The sequence below is a fragment of the Mauremys mutica genome, chromosome 3, assembly GCF_020497125.1.
Source record: "Mauremys mutica isolate MM-2020 ecotype Southern chromosome 3, ASM2049712v1, whole genome shotgun sequence".
NCBI classification, from domain to species: domain Eukaryota; kingdom Metazoa; phylum Chordata; order Testudines; family Geoemydidae; genus Mauremys; species Mauremys mutica.
Window position 1 is genome coordinate 44,630,169 of NC_059074.1, and position 18,509 is coordinate 44,648,677.

At 41.1% G+C, this 18,509-nt stretch overlaps 1 protein-coding gene across 1 annotated transcript in view; it reads right to left on the reverse strand.

Moving 5' to 3' along the window:
• CSMD1 (CUB and Sushi multiple domains 1) overlaps positions 1 to 18,509 on the reverse strand; it is a 1,651,174-nt gene that overhangs the window by 1,428,366 nt on the left and 204,299 nt on the right. Inside the window, exon 4 of the mRNA XM_045010124.1 lies at positions 11,083 to 11,195. Within this exon, the coding sequence (XP_044866059.1) occupies positions 11,083 to 11,195 (113 nt within the window). The remainder of the gene's footprint in view (positions 1 to 11,082; positions 11,196 to 18,509) is intronic.

Sequence of the window (18,509 nt, forward strand, 5' to 3'; positions counted from 1 at the left end):
ATCTGCTGCACAGATGAGCCCAGTAGGCCTCTCTTGCACTGGTATCTAGGGAATAGAGGAGTTGAGGCTGCCAGGGAGTGCAGCTAGCTGAAAAGGTGAGCTATCGGCCTCACAGAAATGAATAACACCATCCAGATCAGGCCTATGGAGAGATTTGGATATATGATTTCTCATTACATGTATTTAGTTTGTGGGGTTTTAGTTATTGTGGGATTTGTTGGAGCCTCATGGATTTATTAACCTTTGGTTTCTTTGCTTGTTGCCTTCCTCATCTTTTAATTTACTCCTTTCCTATCTGTGAACAAAATATTGCTTGTGTTGGTTCTTTATTTATTGTACCTGTGAACTAGAAAATCATAGAAGTCATAGGGCTTGTTATTACCCAGCCACTAGGTAGAATCACTGAGCACCAAGGTCCTATTGGCTCTTGGAGAAAAGGGGGGTCACTAAGTTCTTGATGGGGAAAGAATTAAGGGTCTCCATCACACTAGGGATTGGGACTACAAACAAACATATTTTACTTTTGAAGGCCTAATCCATAATTCTCAAGTTATAGTAACAGCCTTTGCATCAGAGTTGAGATCAAATAAAAGAGAGCTGGAAAGTAAAAATCATTTGACAATTTCAAAACTAAAGTACCAAACAATAACATCAGAAGACTTGTTCATTCCAGTAGGCCAGTCAGATAGCTGCCCACAGGAAAATATTTATCTTATTGAAAGGCAAGTAGATTTTTTTTTAAATTCCTCACATTGTATTTTATATTTTTCTGATTTAGGGAGAAGAATTCTACTTTTGTATGCTCCCTCACAACTGATGAGTTCTGTGAGGGTATAGCTGTTTCCCTGGACTGGGGATAGAGAACTTTGTCAAGAAGGTCCTGTCTTTGGAATTTGTTTTCCTGAACTGCCCCACCCAGTCCCTAAGCCCTAGTTTGACAATCTTCAAGTAACACTGGAAGGCTTCCCCTCCCGCAGTCAGGCACTAGACTGAATGTCAGTTTATTTTGTATTGATATTTCAGGATAGGCAAATTTTCCATGGGGATGGAATAGCTGTGGGATGTCTGAGTCAGTTTTGATTGGGCACTGTTGCACATTTTAATGGTAACTCAAAAAATTCTTAATTCCAGTCATTATAGGAGCTGTACAAGTTAAAAAATATCTACACTGCATTTTTGTTTTCCATCTTCTCCCTCTCAAATCCACACAATAATTGTTTCTTGCTCTGACCTCCAAACTGAGTTCCCTGTAAACTGAGGTCTTTCCAACAAACCTGTTCATAAAATTTAGAAAACAAAGAGGGAGAATGCCGGGGGTGGGGGTGGGGGTGGGGGGAGGGGAGGGTCACAGGGCATCTGTACTTTCATGAAGCCTTCAATTTTCATTTTTACTAAGTCCTCCACTATTCTGTACAAGTTTCATTCCAAAAAACATTGCTCTGGGTGTCAGGGCTGAAGTGAGCTCTCTTGGAGCCTAAAGCATTACTTCACCAGATTAGCTAACAGATAGAACAAAGAAACTTTAGAACAAAGAAACATCACTGCCACAGTTCTCCTAACCCCAAATCTTGGCATCTTGCCTGCTAACACACAACATTATACTGTGGCCACCAAACCACCACTTCTGTTTTTCACTTCATGATTATGATTTTTTTTCCATTTCATTCTAAATAGGACAGGAGCATGACTTGTTTAAAAAAAAAAGAGGACAAACTATTTTTTTACATGGGGGCTGTTCTGTAACTTTGCATATTAATAAAATTTGTTAACAAGGGACAATTGTATCCAAAATCATTTCAAGAAAGCAATTATTTCTGTACCAAAAAGCAATACATCTATAAAGTTGAGCCTAAAAGGATCTTATTTCAAGCTTTACATTCATTAAAAAGTAAACTAAAAATATATTCATGGTTTAAAGATTTAATGAAGAACCCAGTTTGAAAAGAACATCAAACAGACTATCAGAATAGTACATGAGACAAATATTTAATGAAACAGAAGAGCAACTGATCTGGTCCATTGCCACTAGATGCTATTGTCAAATACACTAACAATCAATGACAAAATCTAAGCTAAGGTATACAGCTTCAGACAATATTTATTAAAAATACCTGTACTTTTTTTACTACAGTGTTGGTATTGATTTTGATTCTACTCACGCATAAGAAGAAATCTAAAAAAGGCAGAGTTTCCCCTTTGAAAGGGGAAGACTAGAGCCACATTATACTGTCCGCTGGAGACTCACTGAAGAATAGGGAATTATCTGTCTTAATTTTTATGACTGTATATGCATATACATCTGTGGGCTTGGTGGTTAAGGTATTGTTGGCTGAAAGGTAATCAGGGACAAATCCTGCAAGGATAGAATGTAGACCAGAATTAGTTGTTTGATGCTCAGATGGACAATACCAGACGTGTAATGTGGAAAGATTACCTCTGACACCAGTCTAGAGAAATGCATAACCCATTCTGGGCAGGTTCAGTTGCCATGCTCAAAAGCCCTGGAGATCTTTGGATGGGAACTCCATCCAAGAGACTTTGGAATGGATAGAAAGACTACCTGTGACTTAAGGGCAGAGAGCGAGAGAGAGATTGACAGGGTAGACAGGCACTGTGGGAGGCAGCAGTTGCAGAGGGGAACCTGGGTTTAAATGGAACCTGCTTAAACTGGCAAAAAGGCTAAATTTAGATAAGACAGTATGTGTTTAAGCTTTTGTTATTTTAACCCTGTTCTTTCTGCTTGTGATATTCCTATGGACAAATACATCACACTCTGTTTTGGACAAGCTCTTTTCTGTACCTGCATTTAATTTTGGGTCAAAGGTCCCAGAGAAGATTCCTTAACAGGCTAAATCCAGTGTGTCAGCTGGAGGTAATATGTTTGCTAAACATGGGTGCTATCACCAGGTGATCCAGTCCACAATAACATGAACTGTGGAGTTCTACTCTTGAGAGAAGTGCAGGTGCCACTTGGAAAGGGTGTCCACAGGAAAGAGTGGTCAAATGTACAGTTCAACTATTGTATTAATCTTGAGGGAATAAAGGGCCCAGTAAGTCAAAGATGCTAACATGACCTTGTCCCTGTACAACACTAAACAGTTAAACTCAGTTCAATGTTTTGAGCGTACACAACTCGATCTGCTTAGTCCCATGACAAGCACATCAGTTATTTGCTTTCCTGTAGTTAGGCTTGCAACTTGCAGACCTAGTAGGCCTACTAATGAATGCAATGGCAAACCATGACAGTCACATTAGCATTCAAGCTTCTGGTCTCCTCTCAGTGGTTCATGTTAAGTCAAAAAAACAAACAGACAAACAAACAAACCCCATACGATCTCCAAAGAAAAACAAGTATTTTTTGATGCTTGTGAGGGCCCACTGAGTAAATTTACGTAAAAAGGAACATTCCTGGCCCTACACAGTCCCTAGTGAGACCACAGAAAAAAATGAAAAAAACAAACAAACAAAATATAGGGACTCAGCAGTGGGAAAGTGGGGGTAACAGGTGAAGATAGATAATTCTTCAAAGACATTACCTTGAAAATGGACCACCGTCTACTGCTGTTGATGCTGAAAGGATTTATTTATTTTATTTATTTATTTTCAAGAAGCTCCAGGGAAAGTACATATGAGGAAATAAGGTGACCTCTTTTATAAAATGTTAATGCTTCACATGAGCAGAAAACTGTGAGAGCTCAAAACAACGGTACCCTCAGGGGAGTGGAAAGAGGGACAGGGTTTGCACAAGCTCTCCTGACGTCAAAGAAAATACACTGTGGCAAGGTGGCGGTCAAGAGGAGATACGAGCACATGCCCAATTGAGTACTCCTGGCTTTTTGTTGTGCTTTTTTGTTTGTTTTGTTTTGTTTTATAAGCATTTACCATTTCTATATGACAAAATACATTTGGAATTTCAACTGAGGTAGGTTAAAAATCCCTAGCTCATTTTAAGCTTCTGATGTTTGCTACTTAGTGGCAGAAAACAGTGTAGCATAATGCATAAAGTAACATGATCATTTCATCTTACAAATGATAAGGAACAGAGAACTTGAAATTAATTTTTTTTCTTTCTTGATGCATTTTGTGTACTGAACATGCATTGGGTATTCTGAACAAATGCATGGCAGGGAATTCTCAGATTAGTAGACTGATGGTGTGCCATGTCACTAGAAAGTGTGATGAGGTTTACAGACCTTATACTGAACCAGGGCCTTAGGGAATAGAGCAATACTGGTCTAGAGAGGCCCTACCCCTGAACAGGTACAGGACATGCTCGTGGTGGAGAAATAGTTTAAAAGGACACTGGTAGGCTAGGGAAAGTGGGGAAGGAGTTGCAGGATGCACCAGGAAGCAAGGCTGATACTAGGAGCTGTGATAGGAGTGTGTACATCTTATTAAGGCTCCTCTAGCAGTGGGAATCTCAATTTCCCCCTTGGGGACCTGAAAGCCTTAACAGAGACTGCTTTGAACAGGACATTAAGAGTATGTCTACACTGCAATGAAAGACTAGTAGCATGGCTGGCCTGGGTCAGCTCACTTGGGCTCTGAGAGTCAGTGCCACAGGTTTTCTATTGCAGTGTAGACATTCCAGATGGACTGTTAGGGTGTCTTCTAAACCAGTGACCACACACCAAATATTGGAGCTCCAGTCTGGTAGGAAGTGACCTAGGGGAAGATTGATAACTGGTCTGGACACTTTGAAAAACTTCATAAGGGCCCTGGGATGGAACCCTGTGGAGAGAGTGGGGCCCAGATCTTCTGCCTTGCCTCCCTGCTCCTCTGTAGCAGCAGAACTCCCAGCATTAAGTATTCAGGAGGTATTGAGGTCCACCGCATACAACTTGGTTGAGTGCTCCTCAAGGACGACTAGACTGGCAGAAACTGTAAGGCCACTGCCTAACTACTAGGACAGTTGGTTATTAGACTATCCCGTTACAGAAAGCATTACAGAATTAAATATTAATCTGTATATTGTTCTGGTATCATTTCAAGTGTGAACACCATTAAATTCTTTTCAACTTTCTGTAGTTGTACTCTATGTATGGGGAAGTGTTAACATGTTTCTGCTTTTTTTCCTTTTAAATAATATTTTATAATAAAATTATATTATGAAAAATAAAATATGTTATAATAAGAATAGCATTTTTGTGCTTCCACCTGTAGTTCTCAAACAGCTTTGCAAAATGTGTGTAAGAATTGTTGTCCCCACTGTAATGAAAGAAAGTAAAAGAGGTTAAATGACTTATTGAAAGTCACTCAGTAATTCACTAGCAGGGCTGGGAATATAACTCAGGTCCACTTGATTCCCGGTCCAGTACCCTTTGTATTACAGAACACTGCAAACTCTCTCTTTCTGTAAAATAACAATCAATAGGAATAATGGTAGATAGAAACTTCCCCGATGAAAATCCTATTTCCTAGATTTGAGGTAAGGTCTTGGATTCAATTTATGACCTTAAGCTCCAGTAGTGTAAATGGTAAAATGCCAGCCAACATATGTATAATTCACAGAGTTTTTTATAGTTTTGCTTAAATAATTTACAAAGAAATTCTGCAAATTACTATTTCTGAAATTTCACAGACCTTTGCATATATACTCATTCATCTGATGTGAACTTCCTCTACTTCAACAATAATTCTGGCAAATAACAACTAGTCCATAATACTGTCTGCAACAGATTAGAGTGCTCAAGCGCTCAATGCAAGATCTTGAAAGATTACCATAGTTACTGATATTCAAAAATATATAGAAAAAGAATTCTGGTGTCAAATAATCTAGTTTTAAATAACTATGTAACCTTGCAATCTGTTGAGCTGAAGCAAGTTTCGTTCTTAGCAGAAAACAACAATTGAATTCTGGCTACACGACTGCTCAGATCTCTTTATTCACAATCCTAGATGACTTTTGCCAGCTTACTGCAGGAAAGTCAGATTTATTTTAAGTACAAATTTTGCTCAGTGGGATAGACTCATGAGATGCAACATTTCATGTTCCTGAGGAGTCTAGGTGGCAGCAGGCAAATCACATAAATATGAATATGAAAACTTGGTCTATGAACACTGCTTTTTAATATTAATAACATCACTAACACATTCATAGCAACCTACAGCATTCAGTAGGCCTGATTATCATTTTACTTCCTATACTCACTAGTGAAAATTATGAGTAAAGGCAGTAAAATCAATAGCCCAGAATCTAGGCCTTGTGGCCCAGGATGGGACAGAAACTGGCATTTTCTTTCCCCTGAGGATTCAGTGTGCAAAGTTCTCAGTTGGCATAGGGTAAGTACAGATGGTTCGTGTGTCCCCCTCCCTTGCTCAGAAGTGTGAAGGGTGCAAAGGAGGAGAGAGGTGAGAAGGAGGTATGGCTGGAGTAGGCTGCACTCAGCTACTGTTACCTCATGGATGATCCCATGGTGACCACTGCCATCTGGCTCAGGTATGGCAGCGCCCAGACACAGAATTAAGAAGCAGCAACCTGCTCCCTGACAGTATCCCCTTTGTTGTGCAAAGTGGAAACTAGTGTAGCAGAGAATCTTGTTGAATTGAGCTACAGTAATGCAAAACTGACATGAGATCTGAACCAGTGTTACCAAAATATGCTAGCTCTTCCACATGATAAATATTTTAAAAGCTTACTTTAAAGATAGTTTTATTATTTAAGGAACTATAGCTTAATCAATCTATTGTAAACTGATTTGATTTTTTAATTGTATGAGTGTAACACTTAGGGGCTAATTCAGATTAAATTTCTTATTCAAATGAAAGTGGGGGAAAATGCTAGCTTTGCAGTTGCACACTGTGCAACATCCCAGAATGTGGAAAGTTCATGAAAATAAATTCTTCTGCCCTTCTATTTCACTGCTCCTGATATTTGAATTCTTCAGAACCTTCCTCTTCATCTGCAGCCATGAAACAAGGGAGAGGTCAACAGCATTAATCTGGAATAACTCCTCTGGCATGCCCGTGAATAGGGTGATGAAAAGCCCATTTTTTTCTGGCTCCAAAGTTCTTTGAAAACCTGTTTGTTACCTTAGTATTATTCAGGACACGTCTATTCTCAATTGATGAATTTCTCCATTTGAATGTTGTTCCTGACTGACCAATATTCAATTAATAAGGAAGAATTTACTCCCAATGTATGATGTATAAGGGAGTGCCCTAAATATGCGGGGAAGAAGCCCCTGTTGCCACTCTCAGGAGCCAAAATGCCAAGCATATCAATCTGTCTAGGGTGAGTTAGGAACTGTCAAACTTCCCAGGGAAATCCAAAAAACTCCTAATTGTTGATAAATCTTCTCCCTAGCTATTGCTACATAGGTTTCCTGTGACTTATACATTTTGCACCTTTTTACAGTGGAGAGTGGCAATCATTTTATCTGAGGGCACATCTACACTACAGCGCTACATCAGTACAGCTGCACCCATGCTGCGCTGCTGTGGTGCGTCTGGTGAAGACGCGCTATGATAACAGGAGAGCGCTCTCCCATTGGCATAATTAGCTATGTCGGCAGGAGGCACTCTTCTCCTGATGTAACGCTGGTGTAGACAGCATGAAACATGCATTGCTTGGGAGGGAGGGGGAGATTTTTCACACCCCTGAGCGACATAAATTAGATGGACTTAAGCCAGGGGTGGGCTAATTACGGCCCACAGATAGGATCTGGCCCCTCAGGGCTTTGGATCTGGCACACGGGATTGACCTTGTGGCGCAGGGCCCCGCTCTCAGAAGCGGCCGGCACCACTTCCCTGCGGCCCCAGGCAGGGGAGCAGAGGGCTCCGTGCATTGCCCTTGCCTCCAGGCACCGCCTCCTGCAGCTCCCATTGGCCGGGAATGGGGAACCGCAGCCAATGAGAGCTTCGGGGGAGGTACCTGGAGGTACGGCAAGGGCAGCGCTCGCGGAGCCCTTGCCCTCCCCTCTCGCAGAGGCCACAGCGCTTCCTGGAATGGCACAGTGTGGGGCCAGGGCAGGCAGGCAGGCAGGGAGCCTGCCCTAGCCCCGGTGCACACCACTGCCACCCCCGGAGCCGCTTTAGGTAAGCAGCGCCGGGCCAGAGCCCGAACCCCGCCTGCACCCCACCCCCGAACTCCCTGCCCTGAACCCCCTGCCTGCATTTTGCACCCCTCCTGCACCCAACTCCCCGCCCTGAGCCCCCTCATACACTCCACACCCCTCCTGCACCCCAACCCCCTGCCCTGAGCTCCCTGCCACACCCCACACCCCTCCTGCACCGAGCCCCCTCATACACCCTGAACCTGTTCACTCCAGCCCCCTGCCCTGAGCCCACTGCTGCACTCTGCACCCCAGCCTCCTGCCCCACCTCACACCCCTCCTGCACCCCAACCCCCTGCACTGAGCCACCTCATACACCCCTCACCCCTCCTGCACCCTAACCCCCTGCCCTAAGCCCCCTCATACATGCCACACCTCTCCTGCACCCCAAGCCACTGCCCTGAGCCCCCTCATACATCCTGAACCCCTCCTGCACCCCAAACCCCTGCCCTGAGCCCCCTCATACACCCTGAACTCCTCCTGCACCCCAACCCACTGCCCTGAGCCCCTTGCTTCACCCTGAACCTGTTCACCCCAGCCCCCTGCCCTAAGCCCACTGCTGCACTCTGCACCCCAGCCTCCTGCCCCATCTCACACCCCTCCTGCACCCAACCCCCTGCACTGAGCCCCCTTGTGTACCTCACACCCCTCCTATGTCCAACCCCTATCCCTGAGCCCCCTGCTGCACCCCTCCTGCACCCCAACCCTCTTCCCTGAGCCCCCTCATACACTCCGCACCCCTTCTCTGCCCCAATCCCTTGCCCTGAGCCTCTTCCTGCACATCACTTCTCCTCCCACACCCCAACCCCCTGTCCCAGGCCTGCATACAATTCCCGCACCCAGATGTGGCCCTCGGCCCAAAACGTTTGCCCACCCCTGACTTACGCAGTAGTGTAGACCTCATGAACAGTCCCATTTTTTACAGCAATAAATTCAAAAGACTACAATTGTGTTTAACCAGGGAGCAGCACCATCTATGTCAGTGTTATTTACATCCCTTCCTACCGGGGTTTTATAAGAAAATAGGCCAGCAAGTAGTGTCATTATATTACAGCCTAGGGCTCTGTGTATCTTTTCCTTGCAGACAATCAAGAGAAGTTCCTTTGAATAGTCTACTATGTCTTCACTGGATAAACAGAGGGCATAGTTTTCATGCAAAGATGGGATAGGATCTCATGTGCAGCTGCTGGAGGTGTTGAAAGATCTACTTGCAGCTGAGGCAACCCCGGCATAGATTCTATTTTTGAGATTTTTATTTGACTCCCCTAGAAAAGCTCCTGACATGGGCCATAAGGATGTGTCTAGTCTTCTTCCCTCTAAAATTTCTTACTATTATTAATACTGGTACAGCTTTAACCTAGTGAGATCCGTGAGGGGAATGCTAGTGTAGAAAGGTGGCTGGATCATCTAATCCAGTTTAGAGATAGCTCAGGTAAAATGGTGATTAAAGTGCTGATGATTGTTAGTACCTTATTTACACTAGTGCCCCCAGCTACCAACAAAACTGCACCAGGGATTAATTTTAGCTAAAAGAAATTTAGTGTAGAATTTCATTCAGCTCGCAGGATACAAACACCAAATTAAATTCATTCTAGTATCCCCCAGCTATCAATAGAGTAACCACAGCTGGACATCTGATTCCTATATAAACAAAGCTTGAAGTCTTCAGTTATTGCTCAGATAGTACACTGTCACAGCAACCTTAGATAACACTTTTGAAAATTCCACCCAGAATTAATGTCACAAGGTGTCTAATTAATATGGGAAAGGTATGTACTAGCCTAGGAGAGAGAGTGAAATATTACTAGTCAATAGATAATATAATGAAGTCCACCATAAAAGCACAGAATAAATACTCCAGGGTTATCAAACTTTTGAATAAGAATTATGTAAAATTTTCAAAAGTGTCTAAATAACTTATAAACCTAAATCAACAGGATTTAGGCACATTTGAAAAACAACAACTATCCATTGTGAATAACTAAAATTATCCCACCACATTTAGAAAGAATAGACCAAGGCCAAATTCCTAAGGCCAAGGCACTTCTGAGATATGTTTCACACACAGCAAAAGTGAAAAACAGACTTTTCATACTGTAGTAGCTGATAAATAACTTATTGTCCCAAATGTTTCTGAAATAAATTCCTCTGTCAGAAGTCTAAACAAGTTAAATTGCAGGAAGACTGGTTTCATATTTGCAAAATTGGATTGGGAGAAAGGGGTCCAAAACCAAGCTTGTCACAACTTTAACTATGTAGAAGTATTTAAATTAAAAATTAATAATTCAGCTCAGTATTATAAGTGATTTACTGTATACCACTGAATCTGATAATAGTCTCAAAATGTAGGGTGAAGAAATCAAAAGAGGAGTATTAGCCTTCCTGTAAGAGTCAAAGCTATTATATCAATACTACTACTCCTGCTTTAAGAGCCTAAAACTTAAGTACATAGTAGATAATGGCAGACATGAAGTTCTTGGCCCTACCTTGTCTACAAATGCAGAATTCTCAAATTTGTTTATCATCTTTCACATTGACTCCTTTGTTATTTGTCTCATTTTTTTTCTAATATCAAAGCCATTCAATTTCTAAATGTGAGCATTTTATCCATAAGCAAAGATTCTCATGCTAATTCTCAAGATCAAATTAGTATCCAGACCATTTTTTTTATATCCCACATTCAGCGTTTAAAAAAAAGTTTTCAGAAGTAATTGCTGAAGACAAAAAAAAATCTAATTTTTAAAATAAAGTAATTCAGGACCCATTTTTGGAACAATCATCTCAAACCAGTATGGATTCAAGCACTCAGTTTCACCATTGATTGTATGCACAATTTAAAAATAAAGACTATGTCTATGAATGACATGCTGGAATACAGAAAAGTCACAGTGTATTTGTAGTTTTGGATTCAAGGTCTCAACAGGGGACCCTGAGGTCCAACCAACAGTTCAAAACAAACCTATTTCAAAATGAGGTCCTGCAATAATTCTCCAAGTAACTTCCCAGGATAAAAAGAGGCAGATCTTACCTTCGTAGATAGCCTTGAAACCTTGAGCACTCACAGCAAAGTCTGTGGTGAAACAAAGTGTGAGGATAGATCCTGTGCTCACAATAGATGATGGCAGCTGAAATCCAGATAACCTGTACAAATAAATAACCCCAGCAATGTTATAAATAATAAAAAATAAATATAAGCAGTAGTTTTAAAATTAATGATAACTTGGAATCTCTCATGATGTTTCTGTGTATAATACCACTGTGATAATATAGCCAGACATTTGGAACGCCAACATTTTATGTTGATACTATTGTTGTAGTATCCTAAAGACTCCTTGCAAATACTAACGCATAGTATTAAGCATGGCCAACTTCTAGAGAATTTATGTTCTTTTCTTCACCTATGGATTCTCATATGACCAGGAATACCAGAAAAATCTATGTACAGTTTTTAAAGAACAGAAGTTATTATATTTCATTATTTTCCTCCCTCCCTCATTCACTCCTCTTCTTTCTTTCCCAAACTATTTTCTGACCTCCACGTGCCTTAAATCCCCACCTCACTCACCCCATTAAGTCCACCCTATACCTATGTCTCACCTCAGGCACTCGTTCTAGCTATTGCAATTTAACTGTGGTTGGGGAAAAGGGCCTAGTCTGAGGGTGGAGAGCTGTTGAGAATCCATTTTTCAGGGCTGAGCTGGTGAGCAGAAGAGCTGTAAATTAACACAGTGTTTAAATAGTCTGGGAGTTCCTTCCTATCCAACTCCCAATCAAAAGAAGAGAGAAATCTATTATCTGACTCCCAGAGAGCCCGCCATAGCAGGCAGTCATCTCTCTCTCTCTCTCTTTTGCAGTCTAAGAAAAACTGAGGGATAGTAAGTGGGGAGCCACGGATTCTTCCCTTTTCTTTCTCTCCACACATCAAGGTTGTAGGACTCCTCTTGCCCTTCTACTTTCTTGGAAGAGGCTGGAGTTTTAGTCTGGTGAGTGAGTGGGAACTCAATAGTGGAGGCTGAGCTAGTGGAAATCAAAGCTTCTGCTCAGCTGGGCACTGAGCTTGCAGTACCTGCCAGGTAACAGCACAGTCTGGTTGTCCAGCAGCCCCTTCTTAGCATACTGACTGCCCCTCCTATTATCCTCCCACACCCCAAAACAAGTATTCAAAAATAGAATCTTTCATTGTATCCATTTGGGGACACCCATCTACTGAGACTACAGAGACCATCTGTCTATATATATCTAGGTTCTTTTAGTGTGCCCCTTGCCATACTAGTCATTGCTTTTGCAGTCACCAATTTTTCTGTCTCTTGTGCAGTTGTGGTCATATTGCTAGTGCTTAATAAATAAATACATACATTTTAAAATGATTCTTCAGTGAAATCAATTCTGACTAACACAGCTCAAGAAATTAAGTATAATGCCGCAAAACATTAATAAAGACAAACATTGGGAACAAAGTATCAGAGGGGTAGCCGTGTTAGTCTGGATCTGTAAAAGCAGCAAATAGTCCTGTGGCACCTTATAGACTAACGGGTGTATTGGAGCATGAGCTTTCGTGGGTGAATACCCACTTCGTCAGATGCATGCATCATGCTCCAAAATGTCCGTTAGTCTATAAGATGCCACAGGACTCTTTGCTGCTTTTATTGGGAACAAAGACATAAAAGTCTTAGATTTCCTTAATACAAGAAAAAAGTAGTGCACACAAGTCATAGCTCCAGATGTACTTCAAATGTTTGTCACGTTATAAGACACATTTCAGATAAATATTCAAAAGTATTCTTTCCTCTTAATACATATGCTAAGTAATACCAACAAATTTATATAAGTTTGTATTCTTGGCTGTTTACTTGCTACACCTATAGAAGTCAGCTTGATAGAAAGTTAATAGAACAGTCATTTTACGACTTTATATAAACATGCCTTGTGCCTCTTGTCTAATTAGCCTTCACACCTTCTTATGAATATCAGTATTTAACATAAGCTTGCTACCAAGTAGCAACTCTTTACATTCATTTTGAGAACTAAGGGCTGCTTACCAATACCAATATTTTGATATTGATAAGGACCAAATAAAGGATGAAAAAATGACTAAAACTTTGTTTTGCCATCCTTTTTATATTCTAAAACACTAAAACGTATTTCACTGTCATACTCATTTCATGCCAGGTTAGGAACATAAGAACGGCCACACTGGGTCATATCAAAGGCCCATCTAGCCCAGTATCCTGTCTTCCAACAGTGGCCAACTCCAGGTGCCCCAGAGGGAATGAACAGAACAGGTAACCATCAAGTGATCCATCCTCTGTCACCCATTCTCAGCTTCTGGCAAACAGAGGCTAGGGACACCATCCCTGACCATCCTGGCTAATAGCCATTGATGAAGAAAATCTTAGAAAAGTAAAATGCAAATACTTGGTTACTCAAAATTAGTGCTAGATGATGTGATAATGTCTAGCTTGTGCAAAAGGGGCTTGATTCAACTGTCAATGAAATCGGTACAAAGGATTCCATCGACTTCAAAGGAAGTAGGGATCTATTATCGACCACCTGACCAGGACAGTAATAGTGATGATGAAATGCTAAGGGAAATTAGAGAGGATATCAAAATTAAGAACCCAATAATAGTGGGGGATTTCAATTATCCCCATATTGACTGGGAACATTTCACTTCAGGACGAAATGCAGAGATAAAATTTCTCGATACTTTAAATGACTGCTTCATGGAGCAGCTGGTACAGGAACCCACAAGGGGAGAGGCGACTCTAGATTTAATCCTGAGTGGAGCGCAGGAGCTGGTCCAAGAGGTAACTATAGCAGGACCGCTTGGAAATAGTGACCATAATACAATAGCATTCAACATCCCTGTGGTGGGAAGAACATCTCAACTGCCCAACACTGTGGCCTTTAATTTCAAAAAGGCGGGAACTATACAAAAATGAGGGGGTTAGTTAGACAAAAGTTAAAAGGTACAGTGACTAAAGTGAAATCCCTGCAAGTTGCATGGGCCCTTTTTAAAGACACCATAATAGAGGCCCAACTTCAATGTATACCCCAAATTAAGAAAAACAGTAAAAGAACTAAAAAAGAGCCACAGTGACTTAACAACCATGTAAAAGAAGCAGTGAGAGATAAAAAGACTTCCTTTAAAAAGTGGAAGTCAAATCCTAGTGAGGCAAATAGAAAGGAGCACAAACACTGCCAACTTAAGTGCAAGAGTGTAATAAGAAAAGCCAAAGAGGAGTTTGAAGAACGGCTAGCCAAAAACTCCAAAGGTAATAACAAAATGTTTTTAAGTACATCAGAAGCAGGAAGCCTGCTAAACAACCAGTGGGGCCCCTTGATGATCAAAATACAAAAAGGAGCGCTTAAAGACGATAAAGTCATTGCGGAGAAACTAAATGGATTCTTTGCTTCAGTCTTCACGGCTGAGGATGTTAGGGAGATTCCCAAACCTGAGCTGGCTTTTGTAGTGACAAATCTGAGGAACTGTCACAGATTGAAGTGTCACTAGAGGAGGTTTTGGAATTAATTGATAAACTCAACATTAACAAGTCACCGGGACCAGATGGCATTCACCCAAGAGTTCTGAAAGAACTCAAAATGTGAAGTTGCGGAACTATTAACTAAGGTTTGTAACCTGTCCTTTAAATCGGCCTCGGTACCCAATGACTGGAAGTTAGCTAATGTAACGCCAATATTTAAAAAGGGCTCTAGGGGTGATCCCAGCAATTACAGACCGGTAAGTCTAACGTCGGGTACGGGCAAATTAGTTGAAACAATAGTAAAGAATAAAAATTGTCAGACACATAGAAAAACATAAACTCTTGAGCAATAGTCAACATGGTTTCTGTAAAGGGAAATCGTGTCTTACTAATCTATTAGAGTTCTTTGAAGGGGTCAACAAACATGTGGACAAGGGGGATCCGGTGGACATAGTGTACTTAGATTTCCAGAAAGCCTTTGACAAGGTCCCTCACCAAAGGCTCTTACGTAAATTAAGCTGTCATGGGATAAAAGGGAAGGTCCTTTCATGGATTGAGAACTGGTTAAAGGACAGGGAACAAAGGGTAGGAATTAATGGTAAATTTCCAGAATGGAGAGGGGTAACTAGTGGTGTTTCCCCAAGGGTCAGTCCTAGGACCAATCCTATTCAATTTATTCATAAATTGATCTGGAGAGAAAGGGGTAAACAGTGAGGTGGCCAAGTTTGCAAGATGATACTAAACTGCTCAAGATAGTTAAGACCAAAGCAGATTGTGAAGAACTTCAAAAAGATCTCACAAAAACTAAAGTGATTGGGCAACAAAATGGCAAATGAAATTTAATGTGGATAAATGTAAAGTAATGCACATTGGAAAAAATAACCCCAACTATACATACAACATGATGGGGGCTAATTTAGCTACAACGAGTCAGGAAAAAGATCTTCGCGTCATCGTGGATAGTTCTCTGAAGATGTCCACGCAGTGTGCAGAGGCGGTCAAAAAAGCAAACAGGATGTTAGGAATCATTAAAAAGGGGATAGAGAATAAGACTGAGAATATATTATTGCCCTTATATAAATCCACGGTACGCCCACATCTCGAATACTGTGTACAGATGTGGTCTCCTCACCTCAAAAAAGATATTCTAGCACTAGAAAAGGTTCAGAAAAGAGCAACTAAAATGATTAGGGGTTTAGAGAGGGTCCCATATGAAGAAAGATTAAAGAGGCTAGGACTCTTCAGTTTGGAAAAGAGAAGGACTAAGGGGGGACATGATAGAGGTATATAAAATCATGAGTGATGTTGAGAAAGTGGATAAGGAAAAGTTATTTACTTATTCCCATAATACAAGAAACTAGGGGTCACCAAATGAAATTAATAGGCAGCAGGTTTAAAAACAAATAAAAGGAAGTTCTTCTTCACGCAGCACACAGTCAACTTGTGGAACTCCTTACCTGAGGAGGTTGTGAAGGCTAGGACTATAACAATGTTTAAAAGGGGACTGGATAAATTCATGGTGGCTAAGTCCATAAATGGCTATTAGCCAGGATGGGTAAGAATGGTGTCCCTAGCCTCTGTTCGTCAGAGGATGGAGATGGATGGCAGGAGAGAGATCACTTGATCATTGCCTGTTAGGTTCACTCCCCCAGGGGCACCTGGCATTGGCCACTATCGGTAGACAGATACTGGGCTAGATGGACCTTTGGTCTGACCCGGTACGGCCTTTCTTATGTTCTTATGTTCTTATGAGCTGGACTGAGCATCATCCCACCACCCTCTGTTCAACACCAACAAATGTACTCTTTCTGCAGTCTTCTGGCAGTAATCCACCATAAAAAACAAATGTTTATATATTTTTAAAAATTAGTGAGAGTGAGCAGCTGGGTGGTTAACTGCACTTTGTGCCTTTAAAAGTTTCCCCATGACTTTTTTCAGAAATGGGTTTCATAGTTCTGTCATAGCTTAATACATAGTTAATAATACATGGACAGAGAGAGAAACAAAGCTGTGATAACACTGTACCCCTCTAGTACTAATGCACTGTAGGAGGGGCAAAATGGGGCTCGGGGCCACCCTCCCATGCAGCACCCCAGGCCCAGAACTGTTCACGGGAGATCCCACCTCTAGGCCTACTTGGAGTCATGAGACATTTTGCCCCTCTCACAGCCCTATGGGCTTTTGGAAAGAAATTGCAGGGAGAAGCCAGCCAGAGACGGAGCCAGCACAAGGCAGCTGCAGAAAACAGTTGAGGCAGTGACTGGTGGACACTGGTGATGTCATCACACTATTTTCTGCACTTTTCACTCTGCACAGTTTGAAGCAAATATTTGTTCTCTTCCCTCCCCAACCCCCCCAACCCCCTATGGTCTCCAGACTCCTCCATTTCTTTGTCTTTCCACCTAGCTAATCCCCTCCTAACATAAGCCCACTGAAAGGCTGTATATAACAAATGGAAACCAAAACTAAAATGGAGCTAACATAACGTTTGCTACCATCACATCGTTTGCTCTCTTGTATATTCTCTTTTTTTCCCCTACTCTTTCTCTTCTTTATTTAGATTGCAAGCTCTTTGGGGGTAGAGATTGTTTCTTATTTTATGTAATTAACTTGATAAGTAATAATTATTATAGTACTAGAGTACATTGTCATGACTACAATACAATTATTTTTTATTTATGTTTGGAAATACATTTTTGATCTGGTGCACCAGTCTTTCTCTTTCGTGCAAAACGGTTAAAGTTTTATTTTAGTGTTTTGGCACCAATTCCCATAAGTATTATTGTCAGTATGATGAATATGTTACTGGAATGGGTTACCTAGAGAGGAGGTGAAATTTCCTTCCTTCGAGGTTTTTAAGGTCAGGCTTGACAAAGCCCTGGCTGGGATGATTTAGTTGGGAATTGGTCCTGCTTTGAGCAGGGGGTTGGACTAGATGACCTCTCGAGGTCCCTTCCAACCCTGATATTCTATGATTCTATTATTCTAATAGCTTGTGGATCAAATTTAATATTTCCTGAAATTTAAGAGAAAAAGGAGAATACATGGGGAAAAATATCACACTAACCCACAGAATAATAAAACAAGGCTGACTGATCCTATGGCTTCTCAAAACACTGTAAACCAAAATTCAACAGAAATGAAACTTTTCCCTATTGAAACTGAATATTATGCAAGTGATGCAATTTTCTCCCAAGAGACAGTAATGGTTTGATCTCTATTCAGACACCTCATGGTGAAAGAGCAGAATCGAAATTGACTTTCAAGGGGGAAAAATATCCCCTTAAACAGACATACCCCCTTCATTGCAGGATGGCTTGTATTGCACCTATAAAGATGAGGTACATGGTAAGATTAGAAGGAAAAGATTGTGCCAGCTTTGCATATATTTCTCTCCCTCCCTCCCTCACAAACATACACACTTTGTATTAATCCTTAAAGGATTTTAAGAAAGGTTTGGCCCAGAAGTACAGAATGTTGTACTTCTGCCATTCAACAAATTAGCGGGACAAAATACGTTAGAAATACTTCAGAATATTTTGTAGGAAAACCACTGTAGGCAATGAGATTGAATATCACAAAATTCAGGTCTAGAAAGAACAGACACAATATTTTCAGTGAATTGTTCAGTCAGAAACTATTAGGCAGCAAATGAAAATCAACATGAGCATAACTCACATTTCTTAGAACATATATAAAAAGTTGCATCCCAAGCAAAAACATTGTTAACCTACCAAGTAAGTCATTTTTTCCCCATAAGGACCCTTCCACTGGTTAGCTATTGCTTACTTCGGGTGTCACAACATGTTTTGCACATTCCTTTTATCATACACAAAATCACATACTGTATAGTGCCAGGTTAAAGGAGCATGAGTGTGTGTTTGTTATACACAGACCTTGAAATGTTTAGTTCAAACAAACAAACAAACAAGTGTATTTTTCACCATCACATATTTTCACAACATAGTTC